Consider the following 27,053-nt stretch of genomic DNA (forward strand, 5'->3'; position numbering starts at 1 on the left):
TCCAGAAATCGACGCTAGCCTCAGACCATGGACGCACACCGCCGAATTAATGTGCTTAGCATGGCCGTGTGCACTCGACTTTATACGATCTGTTTTTAAAAAATGGTTTCTGTAAAATCAGAATAATCCCATAGTGGAGACATACCCTTAGAGTAATATGTCAGGAACAACAAACTCCAGAGAGGGCTAGAGTTCAGAAAAGACTGAGGGTGGATAAGGGAGTCTGATCTGTTTGCAGTGTTGTTAGGGCAACTAGGGGAGCAGGAAGTGTTGAGAGGCTGGTATTCCTGCTGAGGCAGTTCAAGATGTGGTATGTTGTCTGATCTAGTGGTTATTTCTGCACCCAGAGAGAGGGACAATTAGATTATATGTACTATTAAATGCCTTTGTTTTCAATTTTCTCACTTCTGTGTTTTTGTGATAGGTAGGTTATGCATATATCAACCTTACCTCATAAACAACGGTGTTCTTGTGCACTAATTTAAAAAAGATGTGTGTGATAACTCAGGAAATGCTTAGCAAATGTTGACTTTTAATGGTTTCTATTGTAACATTTTAATGGCAAGCAACACTATAATGTATCTGTCCTTGCTAAATCCATTCAACCTCTCCACATTCACATACTGTATGTGTGTTTCTACATATAATATACGTGCAGATGATAGATATTTAGAACAAGCTAATAATTAAAAATTGTGTCAACACACAGATGCTGAAAATTGGAAAAAACCTAAAATATTTGTCTGCATTTCACAAAATCAGTGCAAGACAAAGTTGCATGTTATGGTAAAATCTTCACTGAATGTTGCTGTTATAAAACTATTTAAAACAAACTTTAAAGATCACATATGGAAAAATCTGTGCAAAGTAATTCCAGTGCATTCCAAGTCAGTACATTTAGATTGTTTCCTGTAAAACTCTCATTCACAAGGAAAGGTAGACTAAGCCAGTAGAAATGAATGTATTACTCTCAAAAGGATAACTTGAACATCTGTGAATCTCAATTTTTATTTATTACACTGTAACCAAATCTGATCTTGGAAATTTAAATAAAGGACATAGATTAATGATCACTATGTATCGCACAAACACACTGTTTACCTGAATATTTGGACCACTCAAATGTTTCCTTATTAAGCTATTTCAGTGTGTTTTTGAAAAACAGCTGTTAAAGTTGTTCTAGGAGGCTTTAAATGGTATAAAAGCACCTATAAGTATTTGTTCACAGGATATGAACATTCATTAATCTCAGCTGCACATTTTTAAGGGCTCACACAAAAACAAAAAAAATGGGAAAAAAGGAGACACACTCCAAAATAAAATACTAAGTGAAAAAAAAATTCTCTGCACAAAAACCTGGGCATTCCTGTTTAACCAACAATAATTATTATTTTAAAAGTGAGACTAAGCCTGAAAGCAATCTCAGGAAACAAAATAATATAATACAATGAATACCATCATCTCCCACCATCTATTGCTTACAGAGGTACTTTGATCTGCAGATCTCAACCTGCCTTACAAAGATGGGCAAGCACTATTATCCCTAATTCACAGATGGGATGAGGGAAAAGAGGGAGAGAGAAAGCACAATAGAAAAAAAGAAAGAATCCCAGTTTATAATGAAAATTTGGATCAAATTTTATTTTCCAAAAGCCATCTACCATTGCTATTGATGCATTTGTCACTCACTTACACTAAAGTGCATTCAGCTTTTAGGATCAGAATAAATAATGATTTATTTGATTTTTTAAAGGAATGAATAATTTTCACACCTTATTCTATGACAAGCAGCTGTAGGTGGAGAACAGAAACAGCCGGTGGGAGAACTCTTTTAGAATCAATAACTGAAATCGCTTTGACTGTAAAATGCTTAGCAGAACTTTCTTTATACTGAAATAGAGAGATTTCAGTACTTAAAAGATGTCATATTTGCAGGACCAGCTCCAGGGGTTTTGCCGCCCCAGCAGCCAAAAATAAGCAAAAGAGAAAAAAAAAACGCAATCGCGATCTGCGGCAATTCAGTCAGAGGTCCTTCGCTCCGAGCAGGAGTGAGGGACCCTCCGCCGAATTGCCGCTGAATACCTGGACATGCCGCCCCTCTCTGGAGTGTCCGCCCCAAGCACCTGCATACTTGGGAGTTAACTGATCCATATGTAGAGATCATTCAGATGCAAATAATTAAATCAATCCTTATCATATTCAAAAACAAATGAAACCTTTAAATCACACGAGACTGAATATAATTGGCACGTTATCAAGAAGTTCAAATTCTAAACAGGAAATGAAGCCCTAACACAACACAGTTTAAAAGCCTCAAGATTCTGAAGCTGCAATTGGAAAGTGCCTTTGATACAACAATTATTTAAGAAACCACTAGCAACTAATTAATATCACCATACCACCTAATTTAATTTGAATTAAAAGCACTAGCTAGTCAAAACACTTTAGCCACAGTTACCCAGATACAGATCAAAAGCAATTCTGCCATGCAAATAAAACTGAACTTACCCTGATGGCATCTTCAGGCCATGATTTAAGCATTGTAGCAATGTGCCCCCGGTCATGGATGGTGATAAAAAGACCTCTGCAAGCAAATAAATAAATACTTTGCATTTCTACATTATATGAACAAGTGTTTACAAAATTTAGTATTTATTTAAATGTCTCTTTAATTTACTCTGTATCAAAATATGTGTTAAAATATCTGTAAATCGTAAAAACTATCACAGGTCAAAACGGAACTCTCAATAACCACCTGTTCAGAGATGTAAGTCTGTGAGAAACACTTCTATAAGCTAAATCAAAAAAAGTGTTTAATTTATTATGAAATACAGTTTTTTTTAAATTGATTCAGCACTCGAAAAGGTAAAGGATTACCAGATTTGGTCACTCAGGTGTAAACTCTGATTGATTTAATTAAAAATACAGAATTTGACCACATGGTTAAAACAGAAAAACCAATATTAAGAATAAGACTAAATTTAAAACGTATTTTAAATTGTTTATGAATTTCATAGGATATTTGACTCAAACTACAAAATAAGATTAATTCATGTATATATGATATAGACATTTTTCATGCTGATCTAAAAAATATATTTGGCAGACTGAAAAAGAATAAGCCAATTCCTATGAATTAAAGTATGAAGTGTCCATGAAATACTGTAGGTTAAATACAAATTATAAGAATGCAGGAGCAATTGCATACATTATTTAAAAAAAACAGTCCACCAGCCTGTAGGATTAGACATCCCCTTTGACTTGTGTGCAACAAGGGCCTGATACTACAAGATTTGCATATACAGAACTTGCTTTAGGCCCCCAAAAAGAGGAAATATCCTGTAGTTTTCAATGTACTCATAATTTTACTTTAGCAGAATGCTTGGAAATTGTTATATAGCACTGCTAATAGAGTAGAATTTATACCAATGAGCTACAAGTGTTATTTTAAATCTCGTATTAACTGATTTTTTTTAATCGTCCTACAGCCCTTTTGCTAAATCACCTCAGCTGCAATGGGTGTTATATACACATAAGAAATGCAATATCTCATACACCATGTGAGACAGTTGGTGAAATTCTAGCTTTAATGAAGATAACCACAGAAGTCTCACTGACTCACTTTTAAAAACCATGGAGAAAATGACAAAAATGCAGATTTCAATACAAGTTACAAAGGATTACATATATTTCAATACAAGTTACCCAGGAGTAAGGTAAGATTTTGGATCTTATTATAAAATTTGTCTTCATTACAGAGACAAGAAAAACTATATAAACATTTACTGCACATTGTCTCACAGTCCCACTGCCACCTCCAGGCAAGTGGACCCATGCCCATAAGGAATCAATGGAGCCTCACAGATTTCACTGGAATTCTCATGGGTGCAAAGGGATCCACCTTCATGGATGTGGTCTGAGGAAGAGCTCTGTAGAAGCTCAAAAGCTTGTCTCTCTCACCAACAGAAATTGGTCCAATAAAAGATATTATCCCCCTTGTCCCTTTAAGATATTTTGGACAATTACCTATTAAATACTATCAGGTAAACATTTAAACCTTTTTGATCAAGTTCCTCCCACAGAATAATAGTCCAAAATATACTATGAAACTTGTTCCATTGATCCACCCATATGAAAAGCACCTATGGTGCATTATATTGACTAAGAAATGAGGAGTAAGTATTTCAGATGGTCAATATGTTTCACTGTGCTTTGGGTGACTAATAAGTGACTTTTCCACTCTGTTGAAAAATATAGTCAACACATTATAAGATCACAACTCAGTCCCTTCTTGGTGTTTGGATTTGTTTACAAAGAAACTCGTAACAATATAACAAATTCCATCCCCTGCCTTTGCTGCTCAGAGAGTTCCTCCGAGATGACTGTCCAGCTTAGACCTTCTCTGGTCTAAGAGACAATCCCTTATCCAGAGTCAAGTTGACAAGCCCCACTGCCTCAGTAATATCTATCAATGGTTCCATGCAACTTAATACTTGATGAGTCAACAGTAAAATCCTGTCACCCCAGTAAAAATACATAATATAGGTGTCTTCTATGCTTTACTTTAATTTTTACAAAGTTTTAGAAGATCAGTCAATATCTGACATACAGAATACATGCTACTCTAGTTACAATTAATCTGTCTTTTTCTTCAAAATTTCTGCAAACACCACTTTTACCACAGATCTCCACCATTAGCTAAAAGCATCTAACAGAAGTTTACATATTCTTATATCACACATTATCACAGTATGTTGAACATACTGTATATATCCGATATATTGCGTACGTCCAATATTGCGTACGTCCAAAAATTTCTATCCAAAGGAAAGATACAACACATTCTGATTTCTTATTATAGGTAAAAGAGGCAAAATTGGGTGCATTTATAAATATAAAAAATAAATAACAAATACAAAAATCAACCAAGGACACATAATGTAAAACATGACAAAATATGGGATAGAGAAGAAATCTGCAGCTTGTAAGTTAGCATTGCAGTGTGTTAACCCATACGGTTTGGGTTTGTCTGTTTGTTTTGTGATGTACAGCATAGGCATTGTTATTTTGTAAAACTTGTAAATTACTGTGTCCATTCGATAAATCCCATAAGGCCAAACAGTATTGCTTAAGTGTTATAAGCATCATGGAGTTTAAAATTACTCGAGCACAAGCACACCAAAGAAAACAATTAAAAGTGTAAGAAAAGAGCTGTACAGAGATCCTTCTTTTAGGCTTACATTGACCAAATATGTTTGTGTTAAATGAAGCAAAAAGCTGTATGGATTTTCTAAAGAGCATGAGTCCAGCCCAGAGTGGTGAAGTGACCTTTCTAAATCTGTGGAGCAAGGTCTCATTGGAAAGGATTCCTTGACAGGGGGAAATAAAAGCTGTATGGCTGCTTAAGAGATGACTTTGTTAAAACATTTGTAAGGAACTTTGCAGAAGTATGCCGTGTTCATTTTAGAAATCTGTTCAAGTGGGACAGCATCCAAACAACAATGACAAATAGGGATCAAAATGTAAACATAAAAAAGAGTCATGCCCCAACATTTTTTCTCCCCTTTTTTCCTTCTTGCTTTTTTCTACTTGTTTCTGAACGCAATATTTATCTGACTATCCAGATACTCATGATATTAGAGAGACAATTTTCTCTTGTCTTTTTCATTTCTTGTCTCTGTAGCTTTATATTCAGTCTGCTCTCTCCTTTTCTTCTCCTGATGTCAGTGATTTTCTCATCTTCCTTTTTTCTCTGACTTTCCAGAATCCTCTTCCCAAATCACTCTTCTCTAACACCTTCTTCCACAAGTAGCTAGTTTTAAAGTCTAATGCTGATCTCAAACCAGTTTTACATTAATTTAACTATAACTAGGGTGATCAGATGTCCCGATTTTTGGGTCTTTTTCTTATACAGATTCCTATTACTCCCCACCCCCAGTCCCGATTTTTCACATTTGCTGTCTGGTCACCCTAACTATAACACTATATAAGCTATAGGGGACATTCAGAGCATACTGCTAGGGTTGAAACTGTTTTGAAAATTCCCTTGTGTCTGTCAAGGGACAACAGTCTCTTAACTATGCAGTTCAGTAGAGACCTTACCATCCTCAATAAGACACATTCAGTCAGAAAAACACATACATTGTAACCCTGCTCAAAGTTCCCAGAAATGTGGGCTAGTTTGAAAAAAAAGTGAGAGGTTTTCATCCTGCAGCCAGTTGATACCATCTAGGGTGACCAGATGTCCCAATTTTATAGGGACTGTCCCAATTTTATAGGGACAGTCCCAATATTTGGGGCTTTTTCTTATATAGACTCCTATTACCCCCCACCCCGTCCCGATTTTTCACATTTTCTGTCTGGTCACCCGAATACTATCAGAGAAAGGAATATTAGAAATTTTTCCACTATGTAGCTGTAACACCAGATAAGTGGGACCCAGCAACATTAAGGTCTGAGAGTTCGCGTCATATGTTGCCAGCATGAAACCCATTTATTATATAAGGTACCTTTTTAGACAGAGACCAGAATCTCTGAAAATACTGTTTAAAAAGAGAAAAAAAATCTTGGACACCTTCGGGCTATTTAACCACTTTTTTCTATCGTTTGAACGTAGATGTTGACTCATCAGACAAGGTGTTCAGTCAGCACTTGCATCCCCACATTAACAACCCATACCATAATACAGTTACATTTAAACAAAATACCGTGGGAAGATCCTTGGCCACATTAGGGCTGCTTTGGTCATTTCAGTTACTTAGGAAGGACACATGGTTGGTGCTTGGGCAGCTCCGTATGTGCTTTGCTCCCATTCAGATTTGTACTGTTCACAACTGCATAACCTGCCTGTGACTACTACAGCAATTGTTTAAATGGAAATATAATATTAGGAAACTATGTATTTTAGCCTTCTTAATTAAATGCCACAGCTAGAAACAAAGAGGAAGGTCAGCACCATATGGTTAGCCAGTTCTTTGCTGATCTTACTGCCCTGTGGGCCAAAAGTGCACACATTACCATTCCACTTTCTCCTTCCCCACAAGAGCTCAATGAGCCTCATAGAGTGGGTCAGAATCAATGGAGTATTGATTGGGGGTTGGAAGCTCATTTGTACAATAAGCTCTTCTCCCTAATTAGTTCTGCATTACTCACCTGTGGAGCAAATGCAAATCTCCATAACAACTCTTTGCTCACTGGGTATGATTGTCTTGATAATCAAGCAGCATAGTGAAGAGTCACAGCACATATGTTATTCTATTGTACCCCCTTAACAAAACGTAACAGGGGTTCAAGATTTGACCCTCAATAAGTGAGTGAACACAAAAATATGTTAAAAGAAAATTATTACGGTTTCAAAGTCAAGCACTAAAAAGTTAGGACATACCAGAATTAAGGTTGCCTGTGAAACCTTAATTCACTCCCCTTGTTCTTATGGATTATGATACAATCTTTAATTATAAGATCAAATAATTTTTTCCCACAGGACCCCTGCCTCATTGGACAATGCTCATTTAATGAACAACTATTTGATATTTTATTTTTTCCTCGTTAAATATAAAATATAAATAAATAAATATATGGAGATATATCTATCTTGTAGAACTGGAAGGGACCCTGAAAGGTCATTGAATCCAGCTCCCTGCCTTCACTAGCAGGACCAAGTACTGATTTTGCCCCAGATCCCTAGGTGGCCTCCTGAAGGACTGAACTTGCAACCTTGGGTCTAGCAGGCCAATGTACAAACCACTGAGCCATCTGTTCCCCCCTTGTTTTCTCCTAATTCTTATCTGATGCACACTATTCAAACCCTGCTCAGAAGACAGAAATTTAATCTCCTCCTGGGCTTTTCTATAGCACTCGTCACTATAATATCTGTAAAGAATTTATTTTCACAATACTCCTGTGAGATGAGTGGATATTATTGTCCCCGTTTTACAGATGGCAAACATACACAGAGGGATTAAGGTCAAAAGTTACTGCTAACTTTGGGTGCCCAATTTAGAGACCTAGCAGCTGATATTTCAGAGTACTTAGCATTATATACCACTTTATATATTCAAGCATAGCTCCCATTAACTTCAGTTGTAGTTATAAAATTTGCATTTCTGCAAATCAGGCCCTAAAATCTCAAGTTGGGCACCCAGAAAATGAGGAACATACAATTAGTGACCACCTCTGAAAAAATTTATTTTAAACGACTTGCCTAGCATGACATAGGAACTCTACAGCAGAAGACAGGAAAAGATCCAGTTCTCCAAGATGGCATTCAAATACCTTAATTATGAGACCGCTGCCTTTCCCTGCCTCATTCACTGCACACCTTCCAACGTCTGCAAGAAATGAGATGGAATACTACAGCAGACAGCCTCCTTCAAGTATATAACCCTGATTCATGCTCAGAGCAGAGTAGAAAAATAGTTGCACGGGCCACCCTGGCATTTTCTAACTTTTGAGTGCTAGACTTTTTAACCACAATAATGTTATTTTAACCTTTTTTTTTTTTTTGGCATGTTATTTCCTAGGTTTTAAAAAATGCAAACTGAAAAAAACAAATTCCATTATGTGGCGGCATACTGTCACCCACAGCGTTCATCAGCAGGGCTGGAACCTTTAGATCCACTACATACCTCCATCACTTGAGCTAATGGATTAACAGATAGCAGTAATAGGTTGTTGTCCTCTATGTGGACCAGAACTAGAGCGGGATGAAACACGCATGCTGCCAGTGGGTTTCACAGATATTTGTCAAATATCAGAGGGGTAGCCGTGTTAGTCTGGATCTGTAAAAGCAGCAAAGAATCCTGTGGCACTTCATAGACTAACAGACATTTTGGAGCATGAGCTTTCGTGAGTGACATGCATCTGACAAAGTGGGTATTCACCCACGAAAGCTCATGCTCCAAAACATCTGTTAGTCTATAAGGTGCCACAGGATTCTTTGCTGCTTTTACAGATATTTGTGACAGCAGAGGAGTGGTGAGACTTGGGGACGTTGGGTTCCATTCCAGACTCTGGAAGAGAATGTGTCTAGTGGCCATATACTCTTCTGTTCATTCCCCTGAAGCACAACCTCTTCTGCTCCATCCTTCAAATCTGTCCATGTCCATGTCCCAGTAATATCTCTCTCTCTCCACTGGCTCCTTGTCCAAGTCCAAGTCTCCATTCCTCAGGTTTCTAATCTAATTCCCAGCCTTCTTGCCCAATAATTCCTAGTCTCATCCCTCCAGGCTTCCTATCCTAAGATCTCCACTCCTAGTCTCAGTCTCCTTGCCCAGAAAATCCTTATTATGTTCCCAAATCCTCAATTTTTCTCATTCCCACTGGGTTCCACTCACCCCCTCTAATCCCATTTGCAGTGGCTACCAGTTCCACTCTACTTCCCTGAGCTTCACATCCAATTTTAGCATGCTTATCTCCCCCAGCTCCTTATCCCAGTCTCATTGTGCAGCCATTCCCAGTTCTCCCCCTGCATGTTGGCTCTTTATGGTATCCTTCTCTCTTCCCCCATACATACTTTTCCCTGAAGCACTGGTTTCCAGTCCCAGTCTCCTTGCACCGCCAGTCCCAATCTCCTCCTATCTCCTCATCCAATCTCAGTCCCCTCGCCCACTGGCTCCCTACCTCTCCACCCACATCTATTTCTCTCCCTGACTCCTAGACCAAGTCTTCTTGACCAAACAGTACCAGTTTCACTTCCTAGTTCCCAGTCTCTGATCTCCTGTCAGGGTCTAGTCCCAATCTCCAACCCTAGACTCCTTTTCCCAATCTACTCCCCCAGACATCCCCCACAACATCCTAGGTTTGCCTCTTGTCCGCTCTGCATTGAATCAGATGGCTTTCTCCTGCATACTGCTTGGGGTCCTACATGGGGGGGAGGGGTCACTGAGGGCATAGGAGAAACAGGCTCCCTGCTCTCAGTTCCAGTGCCTGATCTCACTCCTGCCTAGAGCAGCTATTACAGGAAAAATCCAGATTCACTCCAGAAGCCCCGGTCTGGAGCATATATAGGAGCTTTGTGGGAATGGTCCATCAGCATCAGCGTGGGACTGGACTGCACATATCAGCAACCAAGTACAATTCATCCCCTCACAGCTACCCTATGTAACAGGATTACAATGTGAAGTTGGTACACATGTAGTCCTGTTACGTGCAGGAGCAGTGAGAGGATGGAGCACACTTGGTAATTCTGTGGGGATACTCTACATGCAACCAGGTCACGTGTAGGCGTTGTGAGGGAATGAGTACACTCAATTGCTCTGCGGGGATGGTGCATGCAGAGTCTGCTCAGCACAAGGAGCTGTGAGAGGCATAAGCATGCTCAGTGAGGATCGAGTTTTCAGAGATTCTACCTGTTAAGCTGTAGCAAGTCTCTACTGAGTGTGTGCGCGAACTGTGATTTGTTAAAGATTTATAACTTGGCTAAATTTGGGCATATTTTCACAGGAATAGCAAAAAGTACAACCACTGACACAAACCACGCCCATGCCAAATTTGAAGTCTTGCCTCCAGAGCATGGGGGAGCCAGAGATTTCCAAAGAAAAGGTCCCCAAAATTTTTTAATTTTGAAAATAAATTATTTTCCCCCACCCTAATTCTCAAAAATGTCTGAACCGTTTTGGCTGAAACTTTCTAAAACAATCTGAGGCAGACACCCAGCCTGAAAAACTTCAGCCTGAACAGTTAAAGTTTGGCAAAGTTATAAGCAACTGTATCTTATAATGGGATGTGACAGGCAGCCTTAAGAACAGCAGTGCTATCAATGCTGCCTATAAAAACAGAATGGAAATTACTTATATGGAAGTGTGATATCCGCTTGCAGCTTTTTGTGCCTTGTAATATGCCTCTTGGTGAAAGACACCTCAGTTTTAATTTTGGCTCTAGGATGTCTGCCCAGATGTGAAGAAAAGCCATAATATAGCACACCTTACACTTCTGTAAAGGATACGCCACAAAATGCTGCAACTCCAAGTACAACTATGGAATACCTACTGGCTAAATATCATATTGACAGGTTATTTCTATATCTTTAACAGAAATAAGTAAGATAAAAATAATAAACAGGCATATTTTTGTATTCCAATAGTACCGAAGGACCCCGATCAAGACCTAAACACTGTACAAACACAGAATACAAAGCAGTCTATACCCTGAAGAGCTTATAGACAAGCTATAGACAAGACAAAGCATCAAGAGGGAAGGTTATAACCTACAACCAAAGTGAGTAGAGTAATGGTCTGCAAATGTCATTTTAGTACCACAGTTTTTGTTATTTTTTGTTTGTTTAATTTCTCAGGTGGGATTCTGTGGGAAAGGATTAACTAAACTAAGAGACAAAGAAAGGGAGAGAGAACACTGAAGGGAGTGGGTAAGGGCAACAAAGAATGGGGAAGAGGGGGAAGGAAGGGGAACATGAAAAGAGGCTGAAGTGAACAAGGAGCATGTACACCCTGCTTGTCACCTTCGTAAATGAGGAAGTGATAATAGACATGACAGAATTCTTATACAGGGCTAGATATTCTGCTGTGCCCAATAATCAGTGGTGCAGCTGGAGGGGGCACAAACAGGTTGCAGATCCATGATGCTAAAACCAGTTTATGTTAGTCCAGTCACAGAACATTTTTAAGCAATCTAGGGGCTGCAATGAAGTATATCCACTGCCTACGGCTCCCAAGAAGAGCTGACCAAAATTCAGGATTTTCAGTTTTTGAAAAATTTCAAGATTTCAAATTTTAATTTTATTGTAAATCTGACCAAAACCAATTTTTTCAAAATTATTATGAACTTGAAATCCTCTGACACATGGCGTATTTGAAACAAAATATGCTCCCTGGAACTGACAGCTGCAGACTCAAACTGACATGCTTGTAGCTGGAAGCCTTGAGGTCTTCAGCAGTCCACCAGGCAACTTGGCAGGGAACCCTGCCTGTGATTCAACAAAAGTTTGCTGAATCCCAACTACATTTCTGAGACATTTCAGGTTTAACAAACCGGCACTTTTCATGAAACATTTGTCAGAAAATGTCCATCAAGCTCTAGACTCAAAGGGTCATCCATCAGCCAGGACAGGAATTGTCACAGAGTAGTAGTGCTCTTGCAATGACCCCCCAATGCTGCCTCTACAGCTGCGGATTCCCCACAATGCAGAATAGGAAGTGTCTTTGTTTTCTTGGCCCTGTGAGCTGCCAGAGCAGTACAAAAGGGCTGGGAAGGAATCTGGTTTAAATGTTTTATTAATCATGCTGGCATATTTACTGGCTAATTTAGAATGACAGATAAAGATTTTGTGTCAAACTGATAAGCAGCATAAGACATTTTCTATACTTCTCTACAGTTTGTCATCTCTGGCAGAAAAGTGACTAGGAATGAGACTCTGGAGGGGACAGGCCACAACAAGGTGCATGGTGGACACTCAAATTAAGAAGTATTAACTCAGGGGTAGAAGCAGTAGTTAAATATTGACCATATTTTGCTAGGATATGGAAGGGAAACACTGATCATGGACACATCTGCTTTTAAAAAAGGTTGGAGGAAAATACACAGTATAAATTCTGCTGGTTTTTTAGCATGCATATATACAGCTGCTTTCTAATAAGACACTTAAAAACAACAGCAGTAGCAAGAACAAAGAAAGGGTAGAATCAAGCTCCTAGAATTCTCCTGTACCCATGTTTGGAAATCTTTATTCTAAACACACATTCTGACATTTAGAATTTAATGCACTCTTCACAAACTGAACTGAGACTCCCACCAAACTGAACTCATTCAAGGGAGTTACGTATATAGAAGGGACAGTATAGACTGGGACCACTGGGGCTTCCAAAGATGACTCATCTTGGTAGTGACTAATAATTGCTGGCTCTAAGTTTGTTGTGGGAATTACTTTCCAGATAAAGAAGTTATTTTTGGACCAGATCGTGGGGTGTTGCTGATCTGCACAGAGTACTTTAGCGTGTGTATGTGCAATGTTGGCTTAAAAATTACGTTTGCACCTATTTGATCCTTGTACGGCCTCTGTCAAGGACTGGTCCCCTACACTGACTTAAAGCAGCCAGAGAAGTACTCTAATTTATGTCAATTGCAAATAGTCAAGAGAGGCTGAAACTATAGCCAAGGACCAGCATGGCACAGGAGCACCCTAGACACGCCCCATTTCCTTCAATCATACCAGCAGAAAGGAAGGGGAGTGACATAAGAGCCCTTTCCCCAGCTAAGCATCACGGGAGGTGAACCTCCTTGAGCCAGTTATGTCAGTACCAGAGCCAACTGTGCTGGTAGGGTGGTACAAAAAGGCCATACTACATGAGAGAATCTAGCCCTTAGTTTAGTCACAATAAAGTAAAAAGGTTTCAATATATTGTTTATGATATTTTAGAGTGGAGATTATTCCAGTGACAGCTCATTAGTCTATTTTCCATTAAAATGTAGTTTATAAAAATACATGTGAATCACAGCAACAAAAATAATCCTTTTTCATCTTCTTATGATAATGGGAGGTACTCACTATGACTTCTTTAAAAATTTCAAACGTTTTCCAATGGAACAAAGTTCAAACTTTTCTCATAACCCTAAATATTTTAACAAATACACTCATAAAGAGGATATAGAGTAACAGAGGTAACTTATTAACTTCCCCATGTTGCCTAAAATAACAACATTAAAAACCACTAGTTCATAGAACAGCTTCAGTTCAATTCAGCAATGTTTCTCACTTGGCCAGTTTCCTATATGTTGCACCTACAAGGAAGAGACAAGCTAGTCCCCTATTTCCTGTAATGCAATCCATTATATATTTGTGTTTAAAAAGTATAAAGAGGAAATGGATCAAACCTCTAAGTATAAATACTGTACTAAAAATGTTAATGAATTACCATGCTCATTAAACGAAAAGTGTGTTTTGTGATACAACACACCAAAATAGACAATATTCCTGTTTCCTTCAGTTCAGCATTATTTTCTGTTCTTCATAACCACCCCAAATTTTAAATGTGTCTCACTTTTTTCAGTCCTTTCTACTGAAATTCATCCCTATGCAGAAAATTGACACCAGGCCTATGAGCCAGCTATATTCCACTACGGTCCTATTTTGAAGAATTAAGTGGTTCATAGGCCTTATCCCAGCCCTTTACCCTGAATCCAGCAATGTGGAAGACCCCAGCTAGAGAAACAAGGACTTTAAAGTACACCTCTACCCCGATATAATGCTGTCCTCGGGAGCCAAAAATCTTACCGCGTTATACGTGAAACTGCGTTATATCAGACTTGCTTTGATCCACTGGAGTGCGCAGTCCTGCCCCCCTGCAGCACTGCTTTATTGCGTTATATCCGAATTTGTGTTATATTGGGTCACGTTATATCACGGTAGAGGTGTACCAAACTAGCCTCTATCATTTCCAATCTATATTCAGAAAAGTATCACCAAAACCAGAGAGCTGGTAAGAAACAAAATGAAGGACAAAGGCAGAGAACACCAATCATGAGAATAAAATAGTTATAGATAATAGTTTGTAGACTTTTGAGGTCTGGGAACCAGGGGCAGCTCTAGGCATTTTGCCGCCCCAAGCATGGTAGGCAAGCTGCCTTCGGTGGCTTGCCTGCGGGAGTCCGCCAAAGCCACGGGACCAGTGGACCCTCCGCAGGTAAGCCACCGAAGGCAGCACAGCAACCGGCAGAGCGTCCCCAGTGGCCTGCCGCCCCAAGCACGCGCTTGGTGTGCTGATGCCTGGAGCCGCCCCTGCTGGGAACATACCTCACTGTTTTGTGGAGTTACATACTAATGAATGATAAGTAATAATGATAAGGGACAAGAACAGGCAAGCAAGAGAGAAGGATATCAAAGCTGCCTGTAACAACTTATAAATATAAAATTCTTTTGATCTGATATGTTGTCTAATTTATGAACATTGTATTGTTTGATTATTATTGTGTTGTTTGCAATATGATTACAGGGGGTTAATTCAAGTCAGAGTGGATTGCATGTTTACAGGAAAGTGGACAATAGCTTCAGATAGCTCCAAGGATTGATATTTAATGGACAATGCACATGTCAATTGCTTTGACGTTTTACCTCACACCGTACTGAGTTCAACAGCTGGGAACAGGAGCAGCTAATGGGAGTTTTGAGAGAGAGTTTAGACGGGGAGTGTGGGGAGGGCTAGATAAACTTAACATTCTTTAAACTTAAAGCCAAACACACCCCCTGATAAAAACAAAACTATAACAAAAGAACGAGCTTCCGAAGTAAAAAAAGAATGCAGGCAGAAGTCTAGCAACAAAGTGGGGATTATCCAGTTTATTGCACCCAATGCAGCATGTATGATTACCTGCCCTATGGGCAGGTGACATATGTGTGCATTCAGTGCAAGGAGCTCCTGATCCTCAGAGACGGTGTACAGGTTTTGGAGATGAGAGAGGCTGAACTGATGGAGCTAAGGGAGACAGAAAGATACATAGATGAGACTTTCCAGGACACAGAGGAACAGTCCCACCCCCGGTCTGATTGCCTTTGTGCTGTTGAAAAGGATAAAAGTATCTTGGAAGGAGAACATCCAACTGGAGCAGAGGGAAACTATCCCATAGTTGAGACCTTCCTTCCAGATGAGGTTGTGGTATCCTCTCACACTGAGGATACCTCTCTGGGGGCGGGGGGAACTCCAATTATTAGGAAGAGACAGGTATTAGTAATAGGCAATTCAATCATTAGAAACATAGATAACTGGATTTGCGATGACCAGGAGAACCACATGGTGACTTGCCTACCTGGTGCAAAGATTGCAGATCTCTTGAGAAAAAACAGACCTCAACTCTATTGTCCCTCTGTAAATTTGTGTACACAGAGTCAATCTCTTACCTCTCTCTAAAAGTGCAAAGTTTCAAAAAGTTCAATGAATCAAAGATTGTCGGGGGCGGAAAAGATCTGGACAAGGAGAAGAAGTCTGGAGATAAATGTGAGACGTGAGGGACATATACTTGTTTTGTTAAAATATTATATGTTTGCTGTAGAAGAAAAAAATCCAAAATACTTAATGTTGTTGTTTTAGTTAAAATAAAACAACTTAAATGTCTATCTGGTGATCTTCTCCTCCTAATACAGCATGGCAAGAAAATCCTCCAAATATTAAATGATTAATCTGTTGAATTGGAGATAGTTCACCTTCCAGTGACTTCATAAATATCTGCTTCAGTTACCTTTGGTAAATGAAATAACCAATCATTCATTTTCTGATATAGCGGTAAAACTAATCTGAAAAGTTTTCAAAATAAATCACTTTAAAATGTACAGTGTGCACCTTCTAAAAATGAAACCTACATCTATCTCTGAGTTGAGAAGAATACATATTAAGGATATAACAACCAACAAGAATGCACTTTTATGTAGAAATCCATAATTAAATTGAATCTTCCTCACTAGTGATTAAATCATGATTTAAATCAATTTGATTTAAATCAAATCCACCCTGTGAGAAACAGTCAAATGAAAAAAAGTCCCATTCAGTTACAACATGTAATGGCAGACAGCTAAAAAGTGACAAGTTTTTAAAGTGCATATACAGCATCTAAATAATAAGATGCGTGAACTGGAGTGCCTCATATTAAATTAGGTTATTGAGATAATAGGCATCACAGAAACTTGGTGGAATGAGGATAATTAATGGGACACTAATACCAGGGTACAAAAATATATCAGGAGGACAGAACAGGTCGTGCTGGTGGGGGAATGGCACTATACGTGAAAGGAAGTGTAGAATCAAAAGAGATAAAAATCTTAAATGAACCAAACTGTACCATGGGATCTCTATAGATAGTAATCCCATGCTCTAATAATAAGAATATAGGAGTAGGGCTATATTACTGACCACCTGACCGGGATGGCAACAGTGACTGTGAAATTCTCAGGGTGTCCCTAACCTCTGTTTGCCAGAAGATGGGAATGAGGGACAGGGAATGGATCACTTGATGATTACCTGTTCTGTTCATTCTCTCTGGGGCACCTGAGATTGGCCAGTGTCAGAAGACAGGATACAGGGCTAGATGGACCTTCAGTCTGATCCAGTATGGCTGTTCTTATAGCAACAGTTTGGCTCAACAGGGGAAAAACTGAAACAAAAATATTTGGTTAGATAAAAAGACAGTCCCTGAAGGACGAGACAGAGACTGTTGAGAAGCAGACTGAAGCCCTAGTCCCCAGAGGGGTCTGAGATAAACTGGGCCTACCTAAGCCTACAGGTAAGACATATGTACATGTAGACTTCTCATTGTGTTGAAAATCCTTTCCCCTTGTTATGCTTTGTTTGTAGTGTTGAGATTAAATAATACTTTGTTTTGAAAAGACTGTTGTAGGTCACTTTATTCATCATTGGTCACAACTCCTGAAAGGAACTTTTGTAAGTAGACAAACCCATTCAAACCTGCTGAGCAATCATGGTTGGTTACAAAAGGGTATTAGCCTGGAGACCTGGTCTAAGAGTGGGAGAATCAGAGGATTCCAGTAAGATAGGTGATGGTGTCACCTAAAAGGGTACAGTTAGAGAGAAGCCAGAATCCTGCCCCACCTGGAGAGAGGAGATGATGGAAGCCATATACTGAATGAGATGCAGGCATACTCTCTCACCATGCACTACCATGCTAAGGACCAGTACCCAAGCAGAAGCATCAAATTGGGCCCTTTTAAACCCTCCAACCACACTGTACCTCCCTCAAGATTTGTTCCAGACAGATTTCAACTGGCACCAATGACTTCAGTGGATTATACAACTTAAGGTGAACGTGAAGGCCCCCCCTACTTTCTCAGGCTTGCCAAAGGACTCTGACCTGAAGCTACAGTCCTAATCCATCGACTTCCTACAGCTACAAGAAAGAGAGATAAGATGAAGGGAACCAAAGCTGGGCAAGACAGAGGCATACCTTCTTATCATGTATTGCTGTGCCCTGGACGTCCCTACTAGGTTACAGGGACCTCAGTTAAACACTTTCTAACCCATCAACTGCACTGAGACATGCCAAAGTTGCTACAGTTGTCATTCAAACCCTCAAAACTTGACTTTCAGGATGCTGGGTGTAAGAGAAAACCCATACAGCAGTTTGTCAGTTTTGCCACATAGTAACAATCCTTTCCAGACCCCAGAACTGGTGATCAGCTGAGCCCCCAATATCAAAGAAGTTCAAGCATACTAGTTTAAGGGTGTGAAGTGTAACAGGCCTATATGCAGTAAACTATAGCAACCTCCCTCCCCCTTTAGGCAGGAGCCAATCATCCAGCCCCATTAACACCTCCAGTGGCAACAGCAGCGGGCAGGACAGGCTCTAATGCCCAGATGCTGCATACAATACCTCTTCATCCCCATCCCTGCAGCAAAAGAAAATGAGGGGATGGAAGGGGAAAGGAAAGAAGCAGCTCCCCTTCCCACAAACGAGAGGGGGAGGAGAAGAGGGAGGAACAGAGCAGTACCCTAACTGCTCCTAGTTCAGATCTCATCTGCCTCCCAGCCCCCATCAATGCATGTACCTTGGCTAGAGAAGTAACCATTTTTTGACTTGCTAGCTAGGTCTGGCTAAACTACTAATAATTTAAGCTTTTTGAAAAAAAACCCAACCACTTTTGTTTGAAAAGTATAAATTATTCTGTTATTCTATTTCAGCATGTCAGCTAGGTGAATTATGGTCACATGACTGCACCAAAATAATCAACAATACTGACTAGAGTGATCAAAATATACACTAAAGAAAATAGGTAATAATAGAACTCATTCCATTTAATATGTTACTCTCAAAAAATAAAATAGAAGACATTGAACAAACATGGTTATTTTGAGAATAATCTTAGTAAAATATTACAAAGCTCTTGGTGTGGAAAAACTTTAAAACCAAGAAACATATATTCAGTACACAAAACACAACTGCTCCTGTTTATTTTGGTCATTTACTCGCTGCTGCACAATCTGAAGGTCATTGTAATATATTAAGGGCTTCAGTGATTAAACTGTCTAATTCGGTACAAACAGTTATTTTAAAAATATATATTTTTACATTAAAAAATGTGTTTTCATATCTGTTTTTGGCATTCAATGTATTTCAGACCCTACCCATAATAGGAACATAGATAAAACTGACTGTCAGAAAATAATCTCCTTTGTTTAGAGAAAAACAAGAAGTTGCAGTCCTGAATATTTTAGACTGCTAAAATACATTCCTAAAATTGCTATAATACAGGGCAGACACAGAAAGGAAGATGATTGCTTGAACAATGGATAGCTGATCTAATTATATTCCCAAATTATTCTACCAAACCATAAGTAACAGATCTCTTAATTAGATGGCATCCTGTTTGAAAAGACAGACCTTGGGAAACATTCTGCTTTAAGGGGTCTTTGAACAGTTCTGCCCCAGTGGCCACTAAATTATTTTGACAGCTGCTCAATAAATAACTTCATTACTTACACACTAGTAGGCACAAATAGAGCTACTTAAAGATTGTGAATGACAAAACAGTTCAGCAGAGAGAAGCATATTCATTACCAAGAGAGGCAAATTAGCTTTTGAAGCAAAACAGTGGGTTATCACCAAAACACACAATTTGTTTCATTTTTCTACTATGTCTAAGATATAGCAGAACTACCAATAAAAAATATTAGCACTCATCTAGTAGAAATCTTGCTATGCTAAAACTAATACAGACCATGTAAAATGTTAAATGTATGAAAATTCAGATCACTGGATTTTTTTTTTTTTACGTTTTATGCTTTTCTGTCTCATTCAAATAGCAAACTTTCCAGTATATGGATGCTAATATTATCAATTATCTTTTGCGAACAGGGCTGCTAACAGGGAGTTTTTGAAGGGAGTTCTGCAGGTGAAGGAGGAGCAAATACCAGACCCTTGGGGTAAGTTGCTGTCTGTAGTGTGTGTTTGTGTTACTTGCTGTGTGCTGTCTGTCTGTTTGAAGGACCATGTGCTGTGACTAGCAGTTAGAAGCTGTGAGCTTCAAAGTAAGGTTTGAAAGCTAGAAGCCTCTGTTAATTGGCTGAGCCTTAGTGGGCAGGGCTATCAAGGCGGTCAGGACTTTAAAAAGCAGTGAGTAAGCGCCCAGGGCTGGTCACAAAGTTTTGCAAGGGAGTTTGGAAAGGGAGTGAAAAGGGGGCAAGGTTCACTTGCCGTCCTTTTAAACCTATAAACTAAACAATATTCAAATCTTTTTGATTTAAACAAAACCCTTTCATTAACCTAGGTACCTGAACGAGAGAATACAGGCAGAAGCCCAGCAGCAGAGTGGGGGCTATCCAGTTTACTGCACTAAATGCAGCATGTATGATTACCTACCCTGTGGGCAGGTGGCGTATGTGTGCATTCCGTGCTAGAAGCTCCTGGCCCTCAGAGACCGCATTCAGGCTTTGGAGGCCAGGGTGGCAGAACTGCAGGAGCTAAGGGAGGCAGAGAGGTATGTTAGTGAGGCTTTCTGGGACACTGTAGATTTGTCCCACCTCTGGTCAGACAGCCCCTGCGCTGCTGAAGAGGATGAAAGGCCCAGGGAAGTAGAGCTGTCAACGGGAGCAGAGGGAAACCTTCCCATAGTTGGGACCCTCCTTCCAGATGATGTTGGGGTATCCTCTCACACTGAGCTTACCTCTCCAGGGGAGGGAACTCCAGTCAGTAGGAAAAGGCAAGTGTTAGTAATAGGAGATTCGATCATTAGAAACATAGATAGCTGAAACCTGTAATAAATAGCTGGGTTTGTGATGACCAGGAGAACCGAATGGTGACTTGTCTGCCTAGTGCAAAGGTTGTGGATCTCTCAAGGCATCTAGATAGACTTATGTGTAGTGCTGGGGAGGAGCCAGCGGTCATGGTACATGTAGCTACCAATGACATAGGGAAAGATAGGAGAGACGTCCTGGAAGCCAAATTTAGGCTGCTAAGGAAAAGACTGAAATCCAGGACATCTATGGTGGCATTCTCAGATATGCTTCCAGTTCCATGCGCAGGGCAGGTAGGCAGGCAGAGCTCAGAGTCTCAATGTGTGGATGAGATGGTGGTATAGAAAGGAGGGGTTAAGATTTATTAGGAACTGGGGAAACTTTTGAGGATGGGGGAGCCTATACAGGAGGGATGGGCTCCACCTAAATCAAAGTGGATCCAAACTGCTGGCACTTAACATTAAAAAGGTTGCAGAGCAGTTTTTAAACTAAGATGGGGGAAAGCCGACTGCTGCAGAGGACCACGTGGATCGTACAGAGACTTCTCTTAGAGCACAGTCTATTGATAGAGATTTTCTAGGTTTTAGTCAGGAGGAGAGGATGGAAGAGGATAAAGAAGAGGCCAGATCAGACAAGAAACTTTGACATAATAAAGAATCTGACACATCAGAAAAGGGCAGACAAATAAACAGTGACAAGTTTTTAAAGTGCTCATACACAAATGCTAGAAGTCGAAATAAATAATAAGATGGGTGAACTAGAGTGCCTAGTGTTAAAGGAGGATATTGATACAATTGGCATCAGAGAAACCTGGTAGAGTGAGAAAAATCTGACTCCTGAAAAGGGTACAGTAGTCTGGAAAAGTTGAGAACCACTGCTCTATACCACAGGTTAGGTTGGTATAACTGCGTTGCTCAGCAGCATGGATTTTTCACACCTCTGAGTGACATATTTATACCAATGCAAGTTTACAGTGTAGACCTGGCCTAAACTAAAAATCAAATAGGTCTATTCCATTCTTTGCTGTGCTTCATTGAAAGGAACTCTTGATCGGCAATACTTCCGACAAAAATAGTATAGTATTACTTTATAATTGAGGCTTTTCTTTTATTATGTGCCATTTTTTCCTCAGCGATACACTATTTAAAACTAGCCAATTTCAAACTATCTTCCTAACTAGTCAGGTAACACTTTCCAAAAAGAAAATAAACCAAATGATATAAAATGATTATTAATTCTGGTGGAAAGCAGACCATTTTACATAATACAGAAGGAACTGAAAACACATCTATTTTCACTTAACACAATACACATAAACAATTAAAAATGTCATCACTTGTTTTATTTTATCCATTTATTTACATCTTAAAAATGTATATTCAAGAGATACTACCACTGGTTTCAAATGTAAAATATTTTAAATATTTTGATAAGTATTAATCTTTAATGGAATATTTGCTCATGTCTTATGACAGTGCTTGGTCTTTTTATTCTGCTTATTTAGAATGAAATATTTCACATGGGATATAATCAAATCAATCAACCTTGTTTGCTTAGATGTCTGAGAAGATTGCAGAAGTCCTACAGAATGAATTATGAATAAGAGAAGATGTTCCAATTGTCTGTTACAGCTATCCCCCTACTCCTTTTTGTTTCTTACAGCTGTCCCCATACTCCATTTTGTTTTTGTTCTCCTCCTGTGGCCGCCCCTCCCTGGCTGTTAAGTTGTTTACCAGGGCCACTGCCCTTCTCAAAGGGAGGGCCCCTTAAGTTGTTTACCAAGAGCCACTGCCCTTCTCAAAGGGATGGCCACTTGTGCTGTGTGCTAAGTGGGATCACTGCCCTGTTCAAAGGGTTAGTCCTGTTATCACCTTGTTGAACCTGGGCTTGGTGTAGGGCAGGCAATGTCCAGAGCTGCAAGACCTATTGTGTTTTTAAGATCCTGGGCATGAGTCATAGGCCTCATGTGCTTTTGAGTCACCTATTGCACAGGACTCTGCCCAGGCATGTCTCTGTGCTCACCTGCAGTTTTTTCCCTGTGCCTCCTCCCCTGTGACAGAGGAGCCTATCAGGATTACTGGCAGGAAACTGCCTAAGTTTGCCTTTAAAAACAGACATTTTTGAAACAAACATCAGAAAGGTTCCTGCATTGCTGCCTCGTCTGATCAGCCAGGGGTTTTGGGGGGTCCTTTCTCCGCTCTCATTTTATTTTTGAGCGTACCCCCGGTTTTTAACCTCCCCCCAAACGAAGAACGAATTGCTGCCTGAGAGATCTCCTGATTATCGAGACCGTACCAAGCCCTCCTTGCTTCTTCTGATGTTGCTGCTGCTTCTGCCTTTGCTGCTGCCTTGGGGACTGGTAAGAATCCCTCTGTGAAACTTTCCATACTTTTATTTTATTACTTTAGCTGCTGGCTCTGTTTCCCTAGCACACACACTCAAGCTAAACCTTGGTCTGTATCTTAAAACTTCTCTTAAACTCCGCAGCGCTTTGCTGCTAAAAATAAGCTTGTGCCGCTGCTAAGCTCTGCTCCCTGCTTTCAGCTGTATTCACTGCTGCAGCCACCATCCCTTGTCTACCTTGGGCGCTGCCTTGGGAGCTGTATCCTGGGCACATACCACTCTGCCCTCTGTAACTTTCCCATAGCATAAGGTGCACCGTAGGTTTTGCTTTTTAGTTTAATAAGTCATAGTTTGCTAAGATTGTAGAGCTTGTGTGTTTCACCTGCCTTGTTATAGTTTGCTGTTTTGTTGCTCTGTATAGTTGCTTGTTATAGTTTGCTTAGAATTGTGATGTTTGTTGTTTTGCCTAGTCAGTGATTAAGATAGATTTAAAAAAGCCATTGCCTGGTTGTATTCTGTACCTGTTTTATTACTTTGTATAAGCTGCTTGTAATTTATATAAGTTTGATTAAGTTAGAGGATAGATAAGGTTTTTACTGCTTGAATTCGTCTTCCCACTGTCCTAACCTCTCCCTGAACTTTCCCATGTCTGTTTTTCCCCTGCTTCAATCTCCCCCTCTGTGTACTTCTCCGTGTCTCCCTGTTGTAACCCCTTGCTGCTTCCCCCCCCTTGTGTAAATTCCCAAACCCTTTGCAGCTTCTTTCCTTTTTTTTTTTTTTGGGTGTCCCTCTAGCCCTTCTTTACACCTCTCTGCTGCCTCTCCCTGTATCCCCTGTGTTCGTGCCCCCGCTCCTCCGCTGCCCCTCCCCTACCGAAGATCACCATCACACTGCTCCGTTTGTCTTCATCTCGCTGCTCCGCAACTTCCCTGAAGTGCTCTCCGCTGCTGCAGCCTGTTTCTTCCCTGAAGTACTCTCTGCTGCTGGAGCCTGTTTCTTCCCTCAGCTGTCTCCTCCATTCTCCACGTGCCTTCCCATCACTTACATGTTCAGCGCCCTCCCCTCTTGCTGCTCCCAGACTCCCCTTAAGTGCGCTCCAGCTGCTCTTGTCTCCCGTACCTCCAGCCTGCAGGCTCCTGAAGACTGCTGCTCTGGGCTTCAGAGTCTCTCGCTGCTTGCAGCTGCACTCTCCTCTCGTCACCACTAATCACTCACTCCCCTCCCCCCTCCTATTTCTTGACCCAGCTTTTAGGTACACTCTTGCTATCACAGCCTCACAAATTAAGTCAGTAATTTTCTACATTGCATAATTTCACTTATCACCCATATTGTATTATTGCACTGTGACTCACATTTTACTTGTGGTTATAACACCCCATTAGTTGCCTCCATTTCTCTAATATACTTTGTATACCATTTTTATATAGAAGCTACCATTTTATTTTGCATTTTCTTTTGGGTACGTTTTGCATTCCACACTGTATCTCGAGTTGTTCCTATATAAAGTTAAGTTGCTTATTGACTGTACTGTATCCCATTGTGCTGAACCCCACTTACTGTAACCCACTGTTAAAACTCCCTACACTGTTCAATAAGAAGAACCCCCCCCGCATCATTGTCTATTGTAAACACCTTATACACCCCATCCCATCACATTTCATTGTTAAATTCCCACCACTTCCTTTTCCCTTTAATAAAGAAATTAATTGGCACCTCACCTGTGTGGTAATTGCTCCCCAAGATCCCATATACCTGCAGGACGGGACACCAATAAGTAAATTAACTGACAGAAAAGGTGTACAAACAACAGCTTGTTCAGCTGGGAATTTTCAGTAAGTTTTAAGATTAGATTTCTGAATCAATGCTTCAGTTCTGGAATCTTCCCTGTCTGGTACATGAAGAGTTCATAGGAGAGAGAGAGAAACTGAATTTGTTAACTTTTAGGATTCAAACCTATTTAGGAATTTAACACTGGATCCAAGATTTCTTCAAAGACCTGAGATATTTTAAAAAGTTCCCCCACAAAAGCAACTGCAACTAAGTGTCAACTAATTCACCATGTACAATTTAGTTGGAGATTAGTCCTACTTTGAGCACGGGGTTGGACTAGATGACCTCCTGAGGTCCCTTTCAACCTGATATTCTATGAGTCTATGAATAACTCTTCAAACTGCACCCCCCCCCCATGAAGTGGGGGAAGGAGAAATGGTATTGTGATGAAAATTATTTTGGCCAACTCACTGGGGGTTAAATGGAGGACTTCCAGAGCTAAATGCATTAATCTCTACAGCTTGAGCTAAAAACCTAAGTTCTCAAGCCATGGACTGTTACAGACCCATATGGAATGGCAAGGAGGACACAACACACAATAACCAGTGGGTTACTCAACAATCACAGAAGTCACTGAAGTATATGGTTGCAATAACAGCTGTGCAGTAGTTCCATTGCTATCCATATCCATCCCCCAACACATATTGAGCCACACTAAGCAAAATTATTTTTGCTCTGGCTTTGTGTCAGAGTAAAAATTGGCACTTACATAAGGCTATTTTGGTAGGAAAAACCAAGACAAATTTGTCTTGAGATAAGACAAAGACAAGTAAGCTTTCATATCACAAGCATCCATTTAGTAGAGTGACAACAGTCGTCACAAACCCAAGAATCCATATGGAAAAATTGTTTCTCTTTCCAGCTACAAGATGAAGGACAAGCACATTACCCATGTTAAGTAATAGTTTTTAATATAAAAATAAATGTCAATTAGAGTATTTCTTTATCTGTCCTTAGTAATGTCAAAATTGTCTTCCTTAGGTATAATCTTTAAATCTAAAGATTTTTTATGTATTTGCCTCATTTAAGTGGGATACTATTTTAAGAAGAAAAGAACATCTTCTACTACAACAATACTGCAAGATAAAGAAAATGATGCATCATAAGCTCCCATACATTTAAAATCACCCTGATGATTCTCCCTTAGCTATTTCACAGCCTGTTCTATTCATAGGTATCATTCAGGAAATTCATTTGCTGGAACCATTTTCTGGATTATTTATAAATTAAAATAAACGCTCTGTTTTAGAAGTTACCAACAAGCCATCTTCAATCATTCCATTCAGAGGGCCGAAGTCAAAGACTGTCAATTTCCAGCTACTCTGTACATTTTTTACAGGAAATCTGTTGGTAGCTAAGGGATGGTCAGATACATTACACATTGTTGCCAACATCACTGTTTTTAAAGCTTCACCTAATAAACAGGGTGAGTGTTTTCAAGCTCCAAAAATGACTATGGTCAAAGCTGGTACATTGAGCCTTTAACAAATGTATTTGCAAAATCAAGCAGTCATACTGCAAGCAGTTCTAATAAAAAAAAAAGACATGTCAAAAAGACATTAGAATTGGAACAGGTACACAGAAGGGCAACAAAAATGATTATGGGTATGGAACAGCTTCCACATGAGGAGAGATTAAAAGACTGGCACTGTTCATCTTAGAAAAGACAAAACTAAGGTGGGATATGACAGAGCTCTATAAAATCATCAACGGTACAGAGAAAGTGAATAGGAAGGTTTTATTTACTCCTTCACATAACAATAAATGGTTGCTTACAGTAACTGTGGTTCTTCGAGATGTGATGTAGACTTATATTCTACTTAGTGTGTGCATGCTCAGTGCACCAGAGCCTGGAGAATTTTGCCTAGCAGTACCCGAAGAGGGGTGGCACTCATGCCCTGTGGTCATAGCCCCACCCCCTGGCTATATGAGGCAGCAATGCCCTGATCCATTTCATTTCTTTCTCACCAAACACCCAGAGATTAGACTCCAGCGCAGAGGGAACAGAGAGTGGGTCATGGCATACATGTCTGCATCAGATCTTGAAGAACTAGTTACAGTAAGTAACCATTTCTTCTTCTTTGAACAGATGCAGCTGTGTATTCCAATTAGGTGACTAACAAGTAGTACCCATGCCAGAAGCCCATTAAACAAAGATTGCAGGACATCCTACCAAGTGTGCACCCACCCTGG

At 39.9% G+C, this 27,053-nt stretch overlaps 1 protein-coding gene and 1 long non-coding RNA gene across 3 annotated transcripts in view; one reads left to right on the top strand and one right to left on the bottom strand.

Annotated features, from left to right (window-relative positions):
* Nucleotides 1–27,053, bottom strand: part of ME1 (malic enzyme 1) — a 353,342-nt gene that overhangs the window by 198,790 nt on the left and 127,499 nt on the right. For both annotated transcript variants that reach the window (XM_030555825.1, XM_030555826.1), the window contains exon 4: nt 2,509–2,584. In XM_030555825.1, the coding sequence (XP_030411685.1) occupies nt 2,509–2,584 (76 nt within the window). The remainder of the gene's footprint in view (nt 1–2,508; nt 2,585–27,053) is intronic.
* LOC115648357 lies at nt 7,630–26,783 on the top strand. Its single transcript, XR_003999530.1, has 3 exons — nt 7,630–7,757; nt 10,298–10,299; nt 26,771–26,783. It is a non-coding gene; the product is annotated as an uncharacterized LOC115648357 (long non-coding RNA).

This window comes from Gopherus evgoodei, chromosome 3 (assembly GCF_007399415.2).
Source record: "Gopherus evgoodei ecotype Sinaloan lineage chromosome 3, rGopEvg1_v1.p, whole genome shotgun sequence".
Lineage (NCBI taxonomy): Eukaryota > Metazoa > Chordata > Testudines > Testudinidae > Gopherus > Gopherus evgoodei.